Source organism: Haliotis cracherodii, unplaced genomic scaffold (assembly GCF_022045235.1).
Source record: "Haliotis cracherodii isolate W230 unplaced genomic scaffold, xgHalCrac1.p SCAF_7, whole genome shotgun sequence".
NCBI lineage: Eukaryota > Metazoa > Mollusca > Gastropoda > Lepetellida > Haliotidae > Haliotis > Haliotis cracherodii.
The window spans coordinates 11,514,235-11,530,175 of record NW_027266330.1 but is presented as its reverse complement, the minus strand read 5'-3'; the positions used below and the strand labels follow the sequence as shown (position 1 = coordinate 11,530,175).

The 15,941-nt window shown below is 43.2% G+C and overlaps 1 protein-coding gene across 1 annotated transcript in view; it reads left to right on the top strand.

Moving 5' to 3' along the window:
- The window catches only part of LOC139447563 (uncharacterized), a 38,293-nt gene that overhangs the window by 19,726 nt on the left and 2,626 nt on the right, over nucleotides 1–15,941 (top strand). Inside the window, exons 6-7 of the mRNA XM_071228966.1 lie at nucleotides 12,882–12,982; nucleotides 14,466–15,001. Coding sequence (XP_071085067.1) covers nucleotides 12,882–12,982; nucleotides 14,466–15,001 — 637 coding nt within the window. The remainder of the gene's footprint in view (nucleotides 1–12,881; nucleotides 12,983–14,465; nucleotides 15,002–15,941) is intronic.

Below are 15,941 nucleotides of genomic sequence, written 5' to 3'. Positions count from 1 at the left end.
GTTGCTATATGTTCTCTGTTCTGATGTCTCACGGCTTCAAAACTTTCAGGCCCATTTCTGGTGTCCCCCGCCGTGATATTGCTGGAATATTGCTAAAAGCGGCGTAAAACCAAACTCACTCACTCACTCACTCAAAACTTTCAGTGGCGGTGGGGTAGCCTGGTGGTTAAAGCGTTCACTCGTCCGCCAAAGGCCCGAGTTCGTTCCCCACATGGGTACAATGTGTGAAATCCATTTCTGGTGTTCCCCGCCGTGCTGTTGCTGGAATTGTGCTAAAAGCGGCGTAGAGCCATACTCGCTCACTCGAAAATTGAAACTAACAGAAAGGAAAAAAGGTTAGCCTTAAGATCATGTCTGATAATTTTCATGACAATATTTTTCTGTAACTTAAAATTTCAAAATCCCAGAAGGCCAAAAAAGGTCTGCCAGTACTGGAAAAACCGGTTGTTAGTGTGTTTTGTGGAACTCTACAGGGCCGGAATCGAACTTCAATATCTTACACGTTGAACACTTTATAATATTAACTGTACTGCCATTAGTGTTGGTATACATTTGACCGTGTGTAGTGATGCACACGATCCCTATTTGGAGCAAGCGCACTACTGGTGCATATGAACTAAGGCCAAAGTCCAACTCCTGGCACCGAGTCAAGGCAACACGTGACATGACCAACAGCCTTTGTTCCTGTCAAGCTGATATCAGACACGTGGGTTAATTACCTCACGGGATTCAAGAGTCTCAGTGGACCATTTCTATTGGTGGAAATATTGCGCATGCTCAATGCCGAGTATCCAGGGATGTCATTCGGATCCACTCGGCTTATTCCGTGTGTCAGAAGCCATTCGTCACCTCTCGACCCTTTCCGAAACCTGCAAGAAGACTCGTCCCCTATCGATGAATGTTATGTGCGAAAATTCGACAAACCAATCAAAATGACTTCAAGTTCTTCGGTCAAAGAATCCATCGAGAATAAGTTTTGATTTTACATATGTCTCTCATCTAAAAATATACCCAAGATACAGTTAAATGAGTTCAATCATACTGTATAATACCGCATGTGCTTTAAATACCACATGTCCCGATGTGCTTTAAATTGCATCTGAAATATATAAAATATATGGGAAAATATACGCTAATCATTACGCAAGGAGTTGACAATTCTTTTAGCTTTGCCCCTTTGCGCTTAGACGGAACCCGGTCGCAAAAATGGCCACGAGAGGGGCACGAGTCGCTATTCGGCTTATCCCGGAATAACACGAGTTAGGCACGAATGGTCAGAAGCATTTCATAGTTCTGGTTCTTGTTCAATATTCACATGTGTGAGTGTTGTGTTTATAGATTATATGCAGAAACTCGATAAATATAAATGATAACCTATGTTTCGGAGTTTTTTGTGCCCTTCAGTGTGATGGTTCCCTGAAGTCTGACTGGCAGAATCCAAACAAGCGAATTTGTACAAGAAGATTAACTAAGCTTTAGATATATCGATGATCTGATATCGTTCATTAACCAATAATTAAATTTTCGTTGTGTTCATGGAAATTCCTGCATTCTGATTAGCTGAATTGGTCACGTGTTATTGCATTCATTTCCAAGTGAATGTAAAAAATTAAGCCACGCCCACCGCTGCGCACTACTTTTATTACTGCGGAATGTCGGGGAATCCCAATATTACAGTCGAGGGAATTCCCTTTCTGCTCACGTGTATCGTCATGCACAGGACATTTAGCGACTTTCATGCATATTCATTGTCCAAACTACCCTTTGAAACCGAAGGCCGAGAATGAATGAAACAGCAAACGTGCAGGCTCGCTCGCCTGTTTTTTTCCCGCTCGCCTCGGTTCAACGTTCATGTCTTAGCGTTTCATTTCTAACTAGCATTTCTCCAACTGTTTTACCGTAATCAGAGAAGTAATGTTTGAATCACGTAGTAAATGACCATGTTATTTGAAACAGCCGCCTTCTCTCGGACATATTTTTTCCGGTTCGTTACAGTCTGACTGTTGCAAGTCTTTTCGCCTCTTGCCTTAATTGACAGGTCAAATGAACATTGTTTTAATCCCACTCTCCGTTGATTGGCTACTGACAGTGTAGGTGTGTCAAGTTATGTGCATAAATTAAACGATCACCTGATTCATGTCACGCCACTGTATGTATTCCTACACCTGGAATGTTCATCAATGCCGTCATTTTTGTCTGTTTTGATATATGCAACTGTTTTGGGTTAAACTATTGTAGATAAAACATGTTTTACGTTGTCGAATTTAATTATAAGCATTGACTGTGTATTTTTTTCGGTTCATTGAGGTATGAACCGAAAAAAATACACAGTCAATCCTTAAATCAAATAGTCAATTTCTTTGCACTGATTTACCCACCTGAACTAGAACTAAAGGAGACCAGTGGTACTACCTCATCTGCTTCATATTTAGATCTATGTAGAAAGATTTTGTCAGAGAGACTCACCAGAACAACTATCCATAAAACTGTATGACAAGAGGGATGACTTCAACTTTCCAATAGTCAACTCTCCCTTTCTGTTGAGCAATATTCCTGCAGCTCCAGCCTTTGGTGTCCACATTTCACAAGTTTGAGGTACAATCGAGCATGATCGTTCTACGAAGATCATACGATTCTTGCTAAAAAGTTGTTTGATCAAGGCTACACAATTCAAAGCCCCAGTAAACCTTTATAAATGTTTTTTGGTAGACATGTGGAGGACATTTCTAAATTGACACATCAGTGACAAAAATCGCGTCCGATGCAATCCCCCATATTGACTTGTACCATATGCTCACCTTGTCGCGGGCACCTGGCGTCATCACTATTTGATAGCGATTCAAACACATGCACATGGCACAGTCGGACACTGGTCTGTCTTACAAACCCTGATACACATATCTCAAATATAGCCCATGCAAGTCTATACTGTTTGGCAAGTCTAGATTTCTGCAGTAAATGAAGAGGGTCTCTGGGCTCCTTTTTATTATTTTTTTATTAAGATAATTTAACAACTATTTTATTTCTGTACGATATGTTCATTTCAGAGACTAGATGTTAGTCTAGTCGGAATAGTTCAGTGGACGCTGCTTTTAGCAGAGATGTCTTATGATTATGGAATTGCTTTTGTCGCTTTTATCTACTGATATTTTACAACCCCAGTCTTAGATATACATAAAACTATTTAAATGTACGATGGCTTAGTACGTTTATTTTCATTTTAAGCCAACTGTTACAAGACTGATATCATATTTAAATAATATTAATTTGATCGACCAAAATACGAAATTGGATGTTGATATATCATTAGTTATGGTTTCCGCGATCTAAACGTGTTAATATTCAGTTATATAGCTCACCTGAACTAAAGGTTCAAGTAACATGTCCTTCTGTTGTGGGGCGGTCGAGTAGCCTAGTGGTTAAAGCGTTAGCTCGTCACACCGAAGATTCGATTCCCAACATGGGTACAATGTGTGAAGCCCATTTCTGGTGTCCCCTGCCGTGATATTGCTGGAATATTGCTTAAAGCGGCGTAAAACCATACTCACTCACTCCTCCTGTCGTCATTTCACCCTCGTAAAACCATTAACATATGCCTTGGAAAGGACAGGATATGATAAGGACAGTGTGTGATAAGGACAGGGTATGATAAGGACAGGGAATAAGGGCAGGGTATGATAAGGACGGGGAATAAATACAGCGTATGATAAGGACAGGGAATAAGGACATGGGCTGCTGAAGACCTATTCTACCCCGGATCTTCACGGGTCGATCTCGTTATCATACCACCAATGGATGTCAAACGTGGTCAGGTTAACCTATGACGAATATAACTGTGGAAAACATGACCAGTGAACCATTTAACATATTGTCTTAGAAAATAAGTTAAAAACATTGCCTTAAGAACTTGGCGTTGAAGGGTTGATGCAGCAATTTTAAAACTGAGGGGTCCAGAATATTAATTTTAGTGGGCGTGGTCCTGTTTGTGACGTCACAATGACCAAGCTAGTGGGGGAATTAACTTGGTAGAGCTGATTTCTCGGACATGACCACTATAATTATGGATTAATTATAGTGATTTTAGAACTATGACAAAATATATTTAGGTTTGGCTAGTTGTAAGATAAAATATTGTGAAAAATACAAAACGTATTATTGAATTATGACCACTATAATTATGGATTACTTTTAGTGATATTAGAACTATGACACATATAACAACATACTACATTTGGTTTTCAAAGGTTCAAGGTTCAAGGTGGGGGGAGGTGGGGGGGTGGGGGGGGGGGGGGAGGTGCGGGGGGTGGGGTGGGGTGGGTGGGTGGGTGTCCGTCTATGGATTTAATGAGTACAGCAAGGCAGTGATGTGCGTTGTTCCAATATTTGTGTTTAGATAAGCACAACCTGATCTGGCCTTGGAGTGTGACATCTCGCACGGGACTCAACCAGTTTAACATCAACTTTGTTTAATCCGAGGACACGCCATGCGTCAATTAGTAGGTGTTGATTGTCCACGTGCATTCTTTATGTAGGAGAAAATGATACATTCGTGTTAGTTGGACAACTTCCAAGTCCTGTCTATCTGCGGATGTGGCTGACTGGCGAAGAATAGGTTCGGCCATAAGTTAGTGTGGAGGGGCCAGCTTCGTTACAAATTTATTCTTTTCAGAACCAGGGGTCACGTGTGGCCCAGACTATTGTGCCATAGTTGCTGTAAGAGGCTACTATGCTTGTCGTAAGAGACGACTAACGGGATCGGGTGGTCAGGCTCGCTGACTTGGGTGATAAATGTTATCGTATCCCAATTGCGTAGATCGATGCTCATGATGTCAGTCTCTGGATTTCGTGGTCCAGATTCGATTATTTACAGACCGCCGTCATATAGCTGGAGTATTGCTGAGTGTGGCGTTAAACAACAAACAAACAAACAAACAAACAAACAAAACCTGAGCAACGTTTAACAAAACGCGCTCCTTCACACTTCACTTATTACACAGCTCCTCCGTAATAACGCCAATAACCGAAAATACCCGAGAGTGTCTGAAGGTTACGGAAAAGAGCGAAAACTTCCGTACAAAATCCGATAATAAAATTAAGTCAAAGGCAATCTCATTAATATCAGATCTTAGTTCTCGCTTTCGCTAAACAAAGATCTGAGGACATCCCATTACGGGTCACGTCAGAACGACCTTTCATCCGACCAATCAAAGTGTCGCTTACCAGACCATGAAAATGACAGTCGGAATGTGTTTTCTAAGCATGCAACCTCGAAAAAGTTAACATGGGGTATTCCGAACGACAGTTAGGCCCGTACGACTGATTCCGTCAAAATTATCGTCTATCTCTCGCTACCGTGAGATAAACATTTGAAAGGAGGAGGCGTTGCACAGTGCGTAGGAAGAACTGCCATACAATCGCAACCATATATAAGACATTCCGGAATGTGTTTTTTTAGTTTTCAATATATTAATCGAGAACTGTATCAACATATTTTTCAAGTATAGTCTGAAATCGAAGTCGCCATGTTGAAACGGGTGCCGTAAAGCTCGAGCTGTTAGTTGTTTCAGTGGTCGGTCAAAGTCCGCGAAAGGTCGTTCTGACGTGACCCGTAATGGGATGTCCTCAGATCTTTGTTTAGCGGCAGCGAAAACTTCGAACTGATTTTGATGAGATTGAAGTCAAAGGTAATATACAGAATACACATTGACACTGTTTCGTCATTATTCGGAGGTCAGTTTGACCGCAACCAAATCACACCTATAGACTAACCTCACGTGGCTTACATCGGATCGTATCTCACCATCAGAATATCAACTCGTTGCCCGGGTTTGATTTCGACCTGGGTGGCTAATGATCCAACCATATTTTTTATCAACAATCTACAACATTAATAACCAGGCGACGCCTTCATTCTGCTCAGGTAATATTACCCTGTATTAGCAGTGGTGTGTATCTCATTAACCCACTGACACTAGGAGGGTGAAGATCTGGGTTAACTCATGACGTCAAAGATCTCGCGAGAACATGTCCATCTCCCTCTGAGCCAAAGACTTTATGGCCTTGACCAATATTTCAAATGGTCGATCAAAACCAAATATATGTTTCTCTGGTCACTGTTATGGAACATGTCTGACGTTGAGTCCAATTTATCAAAACGAAGTCGGACCTCAGTCTGGCCTGGGTATTGATGGTATGATGGATTCACATGGTTGTTTATTTTTTTTAAAAACCCGAAACACGCAGATTTACTTGCGAAAGGTTTCAGTTTAAAGAATTGTTGATAACTAAAAAAAAGCCGACCATTTCATGTTCTTCGGATTTGGCTGGAGTTTCATTTTAAAATCACTTCAGTATCTACGGACTGTATGGTTGTATGGTTACTCTGGACTGAGAACTGACGGTCAGGATATGACTGATATCCCGTTCAAAACGGCGAAAACGCAATATCGCACTATCCTATGTTTACAAAATATGTTTCTACTCCGAACTCAACAAATACCAACAGATATGAAATATTTTTTTCGTATCGATATCAATTAGTTATTGATTTTAAATTCAATAGTTTAATAAACCAATCAATATACACTCGTGATCCCTGATGTGAGTCAGGGTTTACGTACATGGGTTCTCAAGCCCCGTACGGGTCTCAGGTTACACCATTCCCATAATAAAGACACCATACTCTTTATTTGGGCTGTAATAAAACAACTCCCAGTCGAGTCTCGTCCCCGGCTCGCGTAACACTGACACCGCCACACATTAACACACAATTCGTGGAGGTCAAACCAGATGGGTTTAAACCAACAATTAATCAGGTCCGTTATAATGTATCTTATATAAACTTTGCGATTCCAAGCAGACGTCCTTGGACATGTTCTCCATAAGATTTAGGTTACACTCATTTATGTGTGTGTATTGCGTCAACATTTGATTAATCACGGGCATACATTACGAGCTCCACGTCAGAACCTGGCTCCACACAGGGTTCCTCGGGCTTCAGTTACCAGCTGAACCCATACATTTGATTGCAATAAAATGTGTTATGAATATACCTTTTAGGCCAAGCAAAGTGGTATTTGTAGTCGGAAACACCGCTACATTTGTTTCAAAATGTAATTAATGTTGGGGAAGCCAAATAACCTTATGAGCCACAATATATGGACCAAACTTTCAATATTCTTTTTAAAGATAAAAACAAATTGCCAGGCGAAAGAAAGTTAGTTTGTTGTTTAAGGCCGCACGCAGCAACATTCCAGCTATATGACGGCCATCTGTAAATATTCGAGTCTTGTCCTGACAATCCAGTGCTTGAAATCATGAGCATCTATGTACGCAATTGGGATGCGATGACATGCATGAACCAAGTCAGCGAACCTGACCACCCGATCCCGTTAATGGCCTCTTTCGGCTAGCATGGGTTGCTGAAGACCTATTCCAACCTTGAACTTCACGGGTTTGAGTCAGATTGAAGCAGTTACGTCAAGCATGGCTTGCTGATGTTTTGTAGACGGCTAAAACTGGAAAACCAAGAAATGTTTATTCGAAGATGATGTATTTGACCCGGGTGTCATAGTTGTGTTTTGGACCTTAGTTTGAAGTGTTTCGGCGACTGCTTTCGTTTGACGTTTGTACATTTTTGGTCAAATCCAATTTTCAAGTGTATACTAGTATATTTTCTTTTGCTCTGCAGCTTCATATACATTTTCGGCCATTGCTTCGTTACACAGAATTATTTCAAACAAAACATCTATTTTTGTGTAACCTGATGACAAATTATATTTTTCAGGTACTTACTGTAACCAATTATTTTTCAGACCGACCCTTCGCCCCTCCGCCCTAATATATATCATCTTTCTGTTGAGTAAATACACATGAGTATTACACAGAATAGAATCTAGTGCTTTAAGCGTGGGTGTTATCTTTTGTGGCCATCTCGTGTTATTCCGGGACAAGTCTTGCAGGTTACGGAAAGGGACGATTGGTGTCGAATGTTATGGGGGAGGTCAAAAGTAGATCAAGGGTTTGTAGAGAAGGTTAAGTGCCCTGTGTTAAACACAGCATCCAAGTTGCTCCATGTGTGTCCTCACGTGGTACAAACACGGGCCAGTCTGTAAGACACAAACCTTTCCTCTCTATGTCTTAACGATTGAGTTAGATGGCATCTTAATCAAACACCAGTTATCATCAAACATCTACAAGTTTACCCGTGTTAACAGACATACTGTTAATTAGTCGATCACGAACAACTGGTATCACCTAGGCCTTGCTGGGCCTGTCGCTAATGAAACTAGATATCATCCAGCATCTACACATCTGTCAGCTGATGCGGTGTTGCCAGACAGACATGTAATTAGTGGACCTCGATCCCCAACAAATGTTTAACGTCGTATTCTGGCCTTTTGGTGTCGTTGTCTGAAACCAAAACACCACCCGAGTCTTTCCCAAATCACCTCAATGCTCTACCGAAAGCTCACCAACAATTCACCCATACCCTACCCCAATACTACCCAATCCTAACCAATACCCTACCCTAATACTACCCAATCCTAACCAATACCCTACCCTAATACTACGCAAACCCAAACCTTAACTCTACCCAATCCTAACCAATACCCCACCCAAATACTACACAAACCAAACCTTTAACTCTACCCAAACTTCACCCAAACCCTACCCGAATACTACCCAATCCTAGCCAATACCCCACCCTAATACTTCCAAACCAAACCTTTAACTCTACCCAAACTTCACCGATACTCTACCCTAATACTATTAAACCAAACCCTAAGCTCCACCCAAACGTCACCAATACCCTACTCTAATACTACCCTATCCTAACCCCAAACTCTACTTATACCCTACATCAATACTACCTAACCAAACCCTTAACTCCACCCAAACTTCACCAATACCCTACCCTCATCCTATCCAAACCTCGCCCATACCTACCAAAGCCCTACCCTTATCCCTAGGCCCCTATGATACTCTACCCTCCCCGTTTAGACTAATCAAGAAATCTCTATTGGATCTATAGAATCCGAACGCCAGACTTGCCGCAACCTCCAGCCAGGCTGAACCGAGAATTGCTGTATTATTTCGTCGTGCTTGATCGATCCCGATCACGTCTCGATACTTTCTTATCGGCTTCCATCTCAACAAGGCAATATGAACTGCATGGGAAAGCGCTTGGACGTGACCTTGGAATGATTCATTCAGAAGGGCTGTGCTTGGATTGTAAACACAATTACACCAACTCTCACCTCCCACGGGCGACGTTGATTGCCCTATGGAGCACGGACATCAAGTGTGGCCACTCGTCGGGAATAGTTAATGTGTGTGCTGCACACATGCTGTTAATTAGGAAAAATACAATCAACCCTCTTGTCGCATACCTTCATAATCTTACCTCAACGCAAGTTTGTGATGAAGTAGCGTCATGGGTGTCACTGTCGACGTCGTTGCTGTCCGCTGTGCAGAGTTATCTCCCTTAGGCGTGCCAGAAACCTGTGATCGTGGGTTCGAATCCCAAATTCCCCCTGATTGGGCTTCTTGGTTTGTCAGCACCATACCCACGTTCGTGTTGTAAACGTCTTCGATCTGCAAGGGTGTTTCTCCCAAATATAACTGAAATACAGTTCAAAGCAGCGTTGTACCCAACTCACTCACTCACTCATAAAACTGCCTACGTGGTCTAGTGATAGAGCGTCCGCCCGGAGAGCAGAAGGTCCGGGGTTCGATCCCCGGCCGCGTCATACCAAAAGACGTTAAAAGATGGTACTTGTTGTTACCCTGTCGGCATTAAGGGGCTAAAACAAGGACTGGTCGGCTCGGAGTCAGTATACTGTGTCTTAGTGGGGTATTCCTGTTAAACTGCGGCATGGTATCTCAATGAGCTAGCACTATAAATCGGCATCAGTCCGGACTAGTACAAGCAGCCACACAAACACACACACGTACATGCACGTCGCTATACAAGTGCAATCATCTTGGACGCGACGTTAAACCCAACTCACTCACTCACTTATCACGATGCAGTAAACAATGACATGATGTCTGTGGGATCCAGTAGTCAGACAGACAGACAGATTTATTTCGTATGTGTGGCCATGAGGCAATAGTACAATGCCATTTTGTTGTAAGAAAATTCGTCGTGGAACACCACTTGTATACTGATTAGATTGTAGCTAAATATGGTGTACACAATTTTATTTATATTCAATGGTTTATCCTCCTTTCAAATACATTTTAAACGCAAACTGCAAGTATCAAAAGAATGTGGCTATTTTTGCTGTTCATTAACTGTACAAATTCTCTTTGTGATGGATACGTATAATAATAGTTAGGCAGGTATTTGATTCTTATATCTTCATGTACTGGACATATCAATAAAACATGGTGTTCATCTTTTTGGTACTATTTGCAGAAAGGACACATCGGTGTTAAAACATTATCTTTGGAGTGTCTGTATAATTGTATATTGAGGGTATGTATACCACGCCTGAACTTCGTTAAACACCCCTGACCTGTGAAGATCCGGGGTAGAATAGGTCTTCACCAACCCACACTTGTCGTAAAAGGCGACTAACGGGACCGAGTGGTCAGGCTCTCTGACTTGGTTGATACATGTCATCGATCCCAATTGCGTGGATCAATGGTCATGATGTCAATCACTGGATTGTCTAGTCCAGACTCGATTATTTACAGACCGCCGTCATATAGCTGGAATATTGCTGAGTGCGGCGTTAAACATCAAACAAACAAACGTTAAACATCTGCGTATTTAAGATAAAGCTCAAATTGTTGTTAAATACGTTTCTGGTATTATTTCCATCTTAAACACTCGAAAAGCATGTAACGATTTTGAACATCTTATAACAGCTGACCAGCCTTGACAATACATATCTTTACATCGTTGTTTAAACATTGTTAAGAACATTATTTTATTTCCATCATCCTGGTATATCCACGCGTAAGCAAATACATGCGAAAAAAGAGTTTCTCTAACAGCTGAAGCCCAGTTTATATCCCCAAAGTCATCAAGGCGCTGAAGCGTGTTTTAGCATCGTCTATAGAGTATCGTGTATCTGGTTGTCTGAGCAAACGTATCCAGTATGAGATAAGATAGCCGACGCCAAGAACAAACTTACAAAATTTTGTATGAATTTTCTTAATACTGTGGCGATATAAGGTTTCCCGATGTTCCGAACCGTACGTCCCGGACGGGACTCAACCCAAAAAAGTACGAGAATCTGTACTTTACTAAGAAAGTGTTATCCCAAATATAACATTTGTTACGTCAGTATTGGCTGTATTTTACCATCAGATATCCTAAACAGCGATTCAACAGGTATTATTTCTAAATGTACTAATAAACTTCTTCGCTGAATACATTGCTTTATCTGCTTGCCTTGAAAGCACTTCACATGCTTTTGTAAATAAATGTCGACATGAAATTGTTAAGCCAAGATATACTTCTAGTCTTTCTGGACCGGAGAACCATTTCACATGTTAGATATCTTTCCCTCTTTCTTGAAAACAACAACTTTAGTTTAGGGTCCAGTAGTTTATATACAGTAGAAAAACACGATTGCCCCATACAAATATTTTGTTATTTTGTAACGCATCACGATTGATCCATGCCTGCAAATAATATTATTTATAGCGTACCAGGGGGGTCGGGTAGCCTCGTGGTTAAAGCGTTCGCTCGTCACGCCGAAGACCCAGGTTCGATTCCCGACATGGGTACAATGTGTGAAGCCCATTTCTGGTGTCCCCCGCAGTGATATAGCTGGAATATTGCTAAAAGGGGCCTAAAGCCATACTCACTCACTCACTAAAATGTATCACGATTGCCTCATACAAATATTGTTGTTTATAAAATAACGCGATTGACCTATACAAATATTGTTTACAAATATAAATTTATTTTGAACGTAATTTGTGATGAACAATTTTCATTATCTGAAGATATAAAAACCATATCTATATCAGGTCATGCGATAAGACAAGTTATCTGATGAGAAAGTGTAACTACCACCCATGTTTTTACCAATGACGCTTTATTTAATAAATGCGATAAATATATGGACAGCGGTCAGAGGTAAACTTTTGGGAGATAACCTTTGTTATTTTCGATTTTATTTCTACATTGGAGGGGCACGGGTGGCCCAGTCGTCTAAGGCGCCGCGATTCGGTGTGCAGAGTTGCGTCCCTTGTGCACGCCAGAAACCTATGGTTGTTTGTTCGAATCCCGGTTCGCCCCGATTGTTTCTAGGCCTGTCAGCACCATACCCGTGCTCATGGGTTTCACTGAAATGGTAACCGTCTTAGACCTGCATCACTTCGGGCTTTCCTCCAACATTAAGCTTACACGCCGTGATATAACTGGATTGATGTCAAAAGCGGCGTTAAACCCAACCCACTCACTCACTCACTCACTCTACGTTGGAAATTCAGAGAATATTGATGTCAGGTCGATATAATTCTAAAAGGTTCAACGGTTCAAACTTTGGGAACCACTGTGGAAAACAAGCACCCATGCATTTAAGCGCCTTTGAGAGGTGCGTTCTGTGGATATATAATAATCTGTAGATATATAATACATTTTCTTGTAAGATGTATCTGTGGGGAACTGTTTTATATAAATGCTGGAATTCAAGACGTCTTTAAAAAAATACTTGATTTTGTTATAAACATTGTCTCATTGTACACGACACGTTAAACCCGAAACATATGAACACACTTTGAACAAATTGACAATGCATGCATGTGTAATTCAATTACCCATAGTTCCCCCAGTCCAAACTTATCATCGTCAAAGACTGTATATATATTATTACCCGGAGAATAACTGCCTTCATTATTTAATTCATTGTTTGCAGCAAGAAGAACGTGTCGGTGTCTCCCCACGAAATGTTACGCAAGAGAAAGAACGAACACAAGGCGCATCAGATCTGCTTCCTGGGGGAGAACGAGCATCTGGGTAGGTACACAGTCCCCTTCCGGCCCTCGACCGTCATCGTCCCCAGTATCACATGTCTGTCAGAGATTCAGGGAAAGAATAAACCCCAGTACCCTATGCCCATCTCCCGGGGTAGAATAGGTCCCCAGTACCCCATGCCCGTCTCCCGGAGTAGAATAGGTCCCCAGTACCCTATGCCAGTCTCCCGGAGTAGAATAGGGCCCCAGTACCCTATGCCAGTCTCCCGGAGTAGAATAGGGCCCCAGTACCCATGCAAGTCTCCCGGGTCGGAAAAGGTCCCCAGTATCCCCTTCCCGTCCCCGGGAGTAGAATAGGTCCCCAGTAGCCTATGCCAGTCTCCCGGAGTAGAATAGGGCCCCAGTACCCTATGCCAGTCTCCCGGAGTAGAATAGGGCCCCAGTACCCATGCAAGTCTCCCGGGCTCGGAAAAGGTCCCCAGTATCCCCTTCCCGTCCCCGGGAGTAGAATAGGTCCCCAGTACCCATGCCAGTCTCCTGGAGTAGAATTGGTCTCCAGTACCCCATGCCCGTCTCCCGGAGTAGAATAGGTCCTCAGTACCCCATGCCAGTCTCCCGGAGTAGAACAGGTCCCCAGTATTCCATGCCAGTCTCCCGGGTATAATAGGTCCCCAGTACCCCATGCTAGTCTCCTGGAGTAGAATAGGTCCCCAGTATCCCATGCCAGTCTCCCGGGTATAATAGGTCCCCAGTACCCCATGCTAGTCTCCCGGAGTATAATAGGTCCCCAGTACCCCATGCTAGTCTCCCGGGTATAATAGGTCCCTAGTACCCCATGCCCGCCTCCCGGGTATAATAGATCCCCAGTACCCCATGCCAGTCTCCCGGGGTAGAATAGGTCTCCAGTACCCCATGCCAGTCTCCCGGGGTAGAATATGTCCCCAGTACCCCATGCCAGTCTCCCTGGGTAGAATAGATCCCCAGTCCCCCATGCCAGTCTCAAGGGATGGAATTGGTCCCCAGTACCCCATGCCGGTCTCCCGGAGTATAATAGGTCCCCAGTACCCCATGCCAGTCTCCGGCCGGAGTAGGTCCCCAGTATCCCATGCTAGTCTCCCGGAGTAGAATAGGTCCCCAGTACCCATGCTACTCTTTCGGAGTAGAATAGGTCCCCAGTACCCCATGCCCGTCTCACTGGATGGAATAGGTCCCCGGTACCCCATGGCAGTCTCCCGGGGTAGAATAGGACCCCACTACCCCATGCTCGTCTCCCGGGTGGAGTAGGTCCCCAGGGACATACTAAGGACACATGGTGAAAAAATGTGATATGGTTGAGAGTGTGGCCTCGGACCCTGACTGCGTGGATCAGTGCTCATGCTGTCTACCACTGGTTTGTCTGTCCATTCTGTAGCTGGAACATAGTTATGACAACAGTCTATCACACTTTCGCACCTATTTGACTAAAGCTGTTCCCACAAATTGTCAGTTTCCACAAATCTAAAAACACACACGCATGTATTTTCTAGGTGCTCTGGAGATGGTCCTTGGCCTGGAGAGTTACATTGAGACCGCCACGACCACGGCTGCTTGCGACATGCTCGTTCTGCGCAGAGGTCAGTACGACCGGATGTTCAAGCGGAAGTACGCCACCCAGTCTGTGGTGAAGCTGAAGGAGGATCTGGCGACACGTCTGTGTCTCTATATACACCAGACAACATCCGGCAACTGTGCCTTCCTCAAATTCCTAAATATGAAACTTGAAGACCAGCGACTCCTAAAAACGTTGAAGGAGACGAAAAGCAGGAATGCCTTCAAAGGAAAACGTCGACTAGTTCAGGAACACACTGTCGAACCAACCGACTGCCAAGGAGATGAGTGGGCCCTCATTCTGAAGCGGCTGCACATGCGCCTGGACACCACGGTGTCACTTCCGGCAGCCAGTGCCACTGAGCAGGTGATTTCAAAGATGGAGGGGAGGCTGAAGGGGTGGGTCGAAAGGAGCAAGCTTCATCTACCAGCTTTGGCGAATGGCAAGACGATGGGATTAATTTCAGATGAAATGGTGAGTCTGTGAAATAAGATCCCCTATTATTGGCAGGGCATTATCCTTCGTCGGATTCTAGGGGACACGAGTGGTACATTCATCTAGGTACCACGATCTAATTGCAGAGTTGCCTCCCTTAGACGTGCCCGATTACTATGATCTTGGTTCCAATGCCAGATTTACCTGTGTTGCTTGGTTTTCAGCTCCATACTCCTGCTCGTTGGTTTAAATTTGGGAGTATGGGTTTACGTCACGTTTAGGAATATTCCAGCCATATCACGGCGGAGGTCACCAGATATGGGCCTCGGACACGTTGATTGACATAAGGATGACACACATGATTATGTATTTAATAAATGATATATTTATCTGAAAGTGAGTGAGTGAGTCAGTGAGTGAGTATGGTTTTACGCCGCTTTTAGCAATATTCCAGCAATATCAGGGCGGGGGACACCAGAAATGGGCTTCACACATTGTACCCATGTTGGGAATCGAACCCGGGTCTTCGGCGTAACGAGCGAACGCTTTAACGACTAGGCTACCCGACCGCCCCTTATCTGAAAGTGACAAGGATCGATATTTAACTCACATGATATATAACACTTTATGTGGTACCTACTTTCAATCTGACTCAAATCCGTGAAGATCCGCGTTAGAATAGGAGGTCTTCAGCAACCCATGCTTGGGGACGCCAGAAACCTGTGATTATGGGTTCGAATCTGGGTTCGCTCGGATTGTTTCTAAGTTTGTCAGCACCTTACCCGTGCTCATGGGTTTCACTAAAGTGGTAAACGCCTGATACCTGTATCACTTCGGCTCTTATCCCACATTATACTGACACGCCGTGATATAACTGGAATACTCTTAAAAAAGGTATGAAAAAACCAACTCACTCAGTGAGAATGTTGTTTTCTGAAAAAGATAATTAGGGTGGTGGGGTGGCATAAAGGTCAAAGCG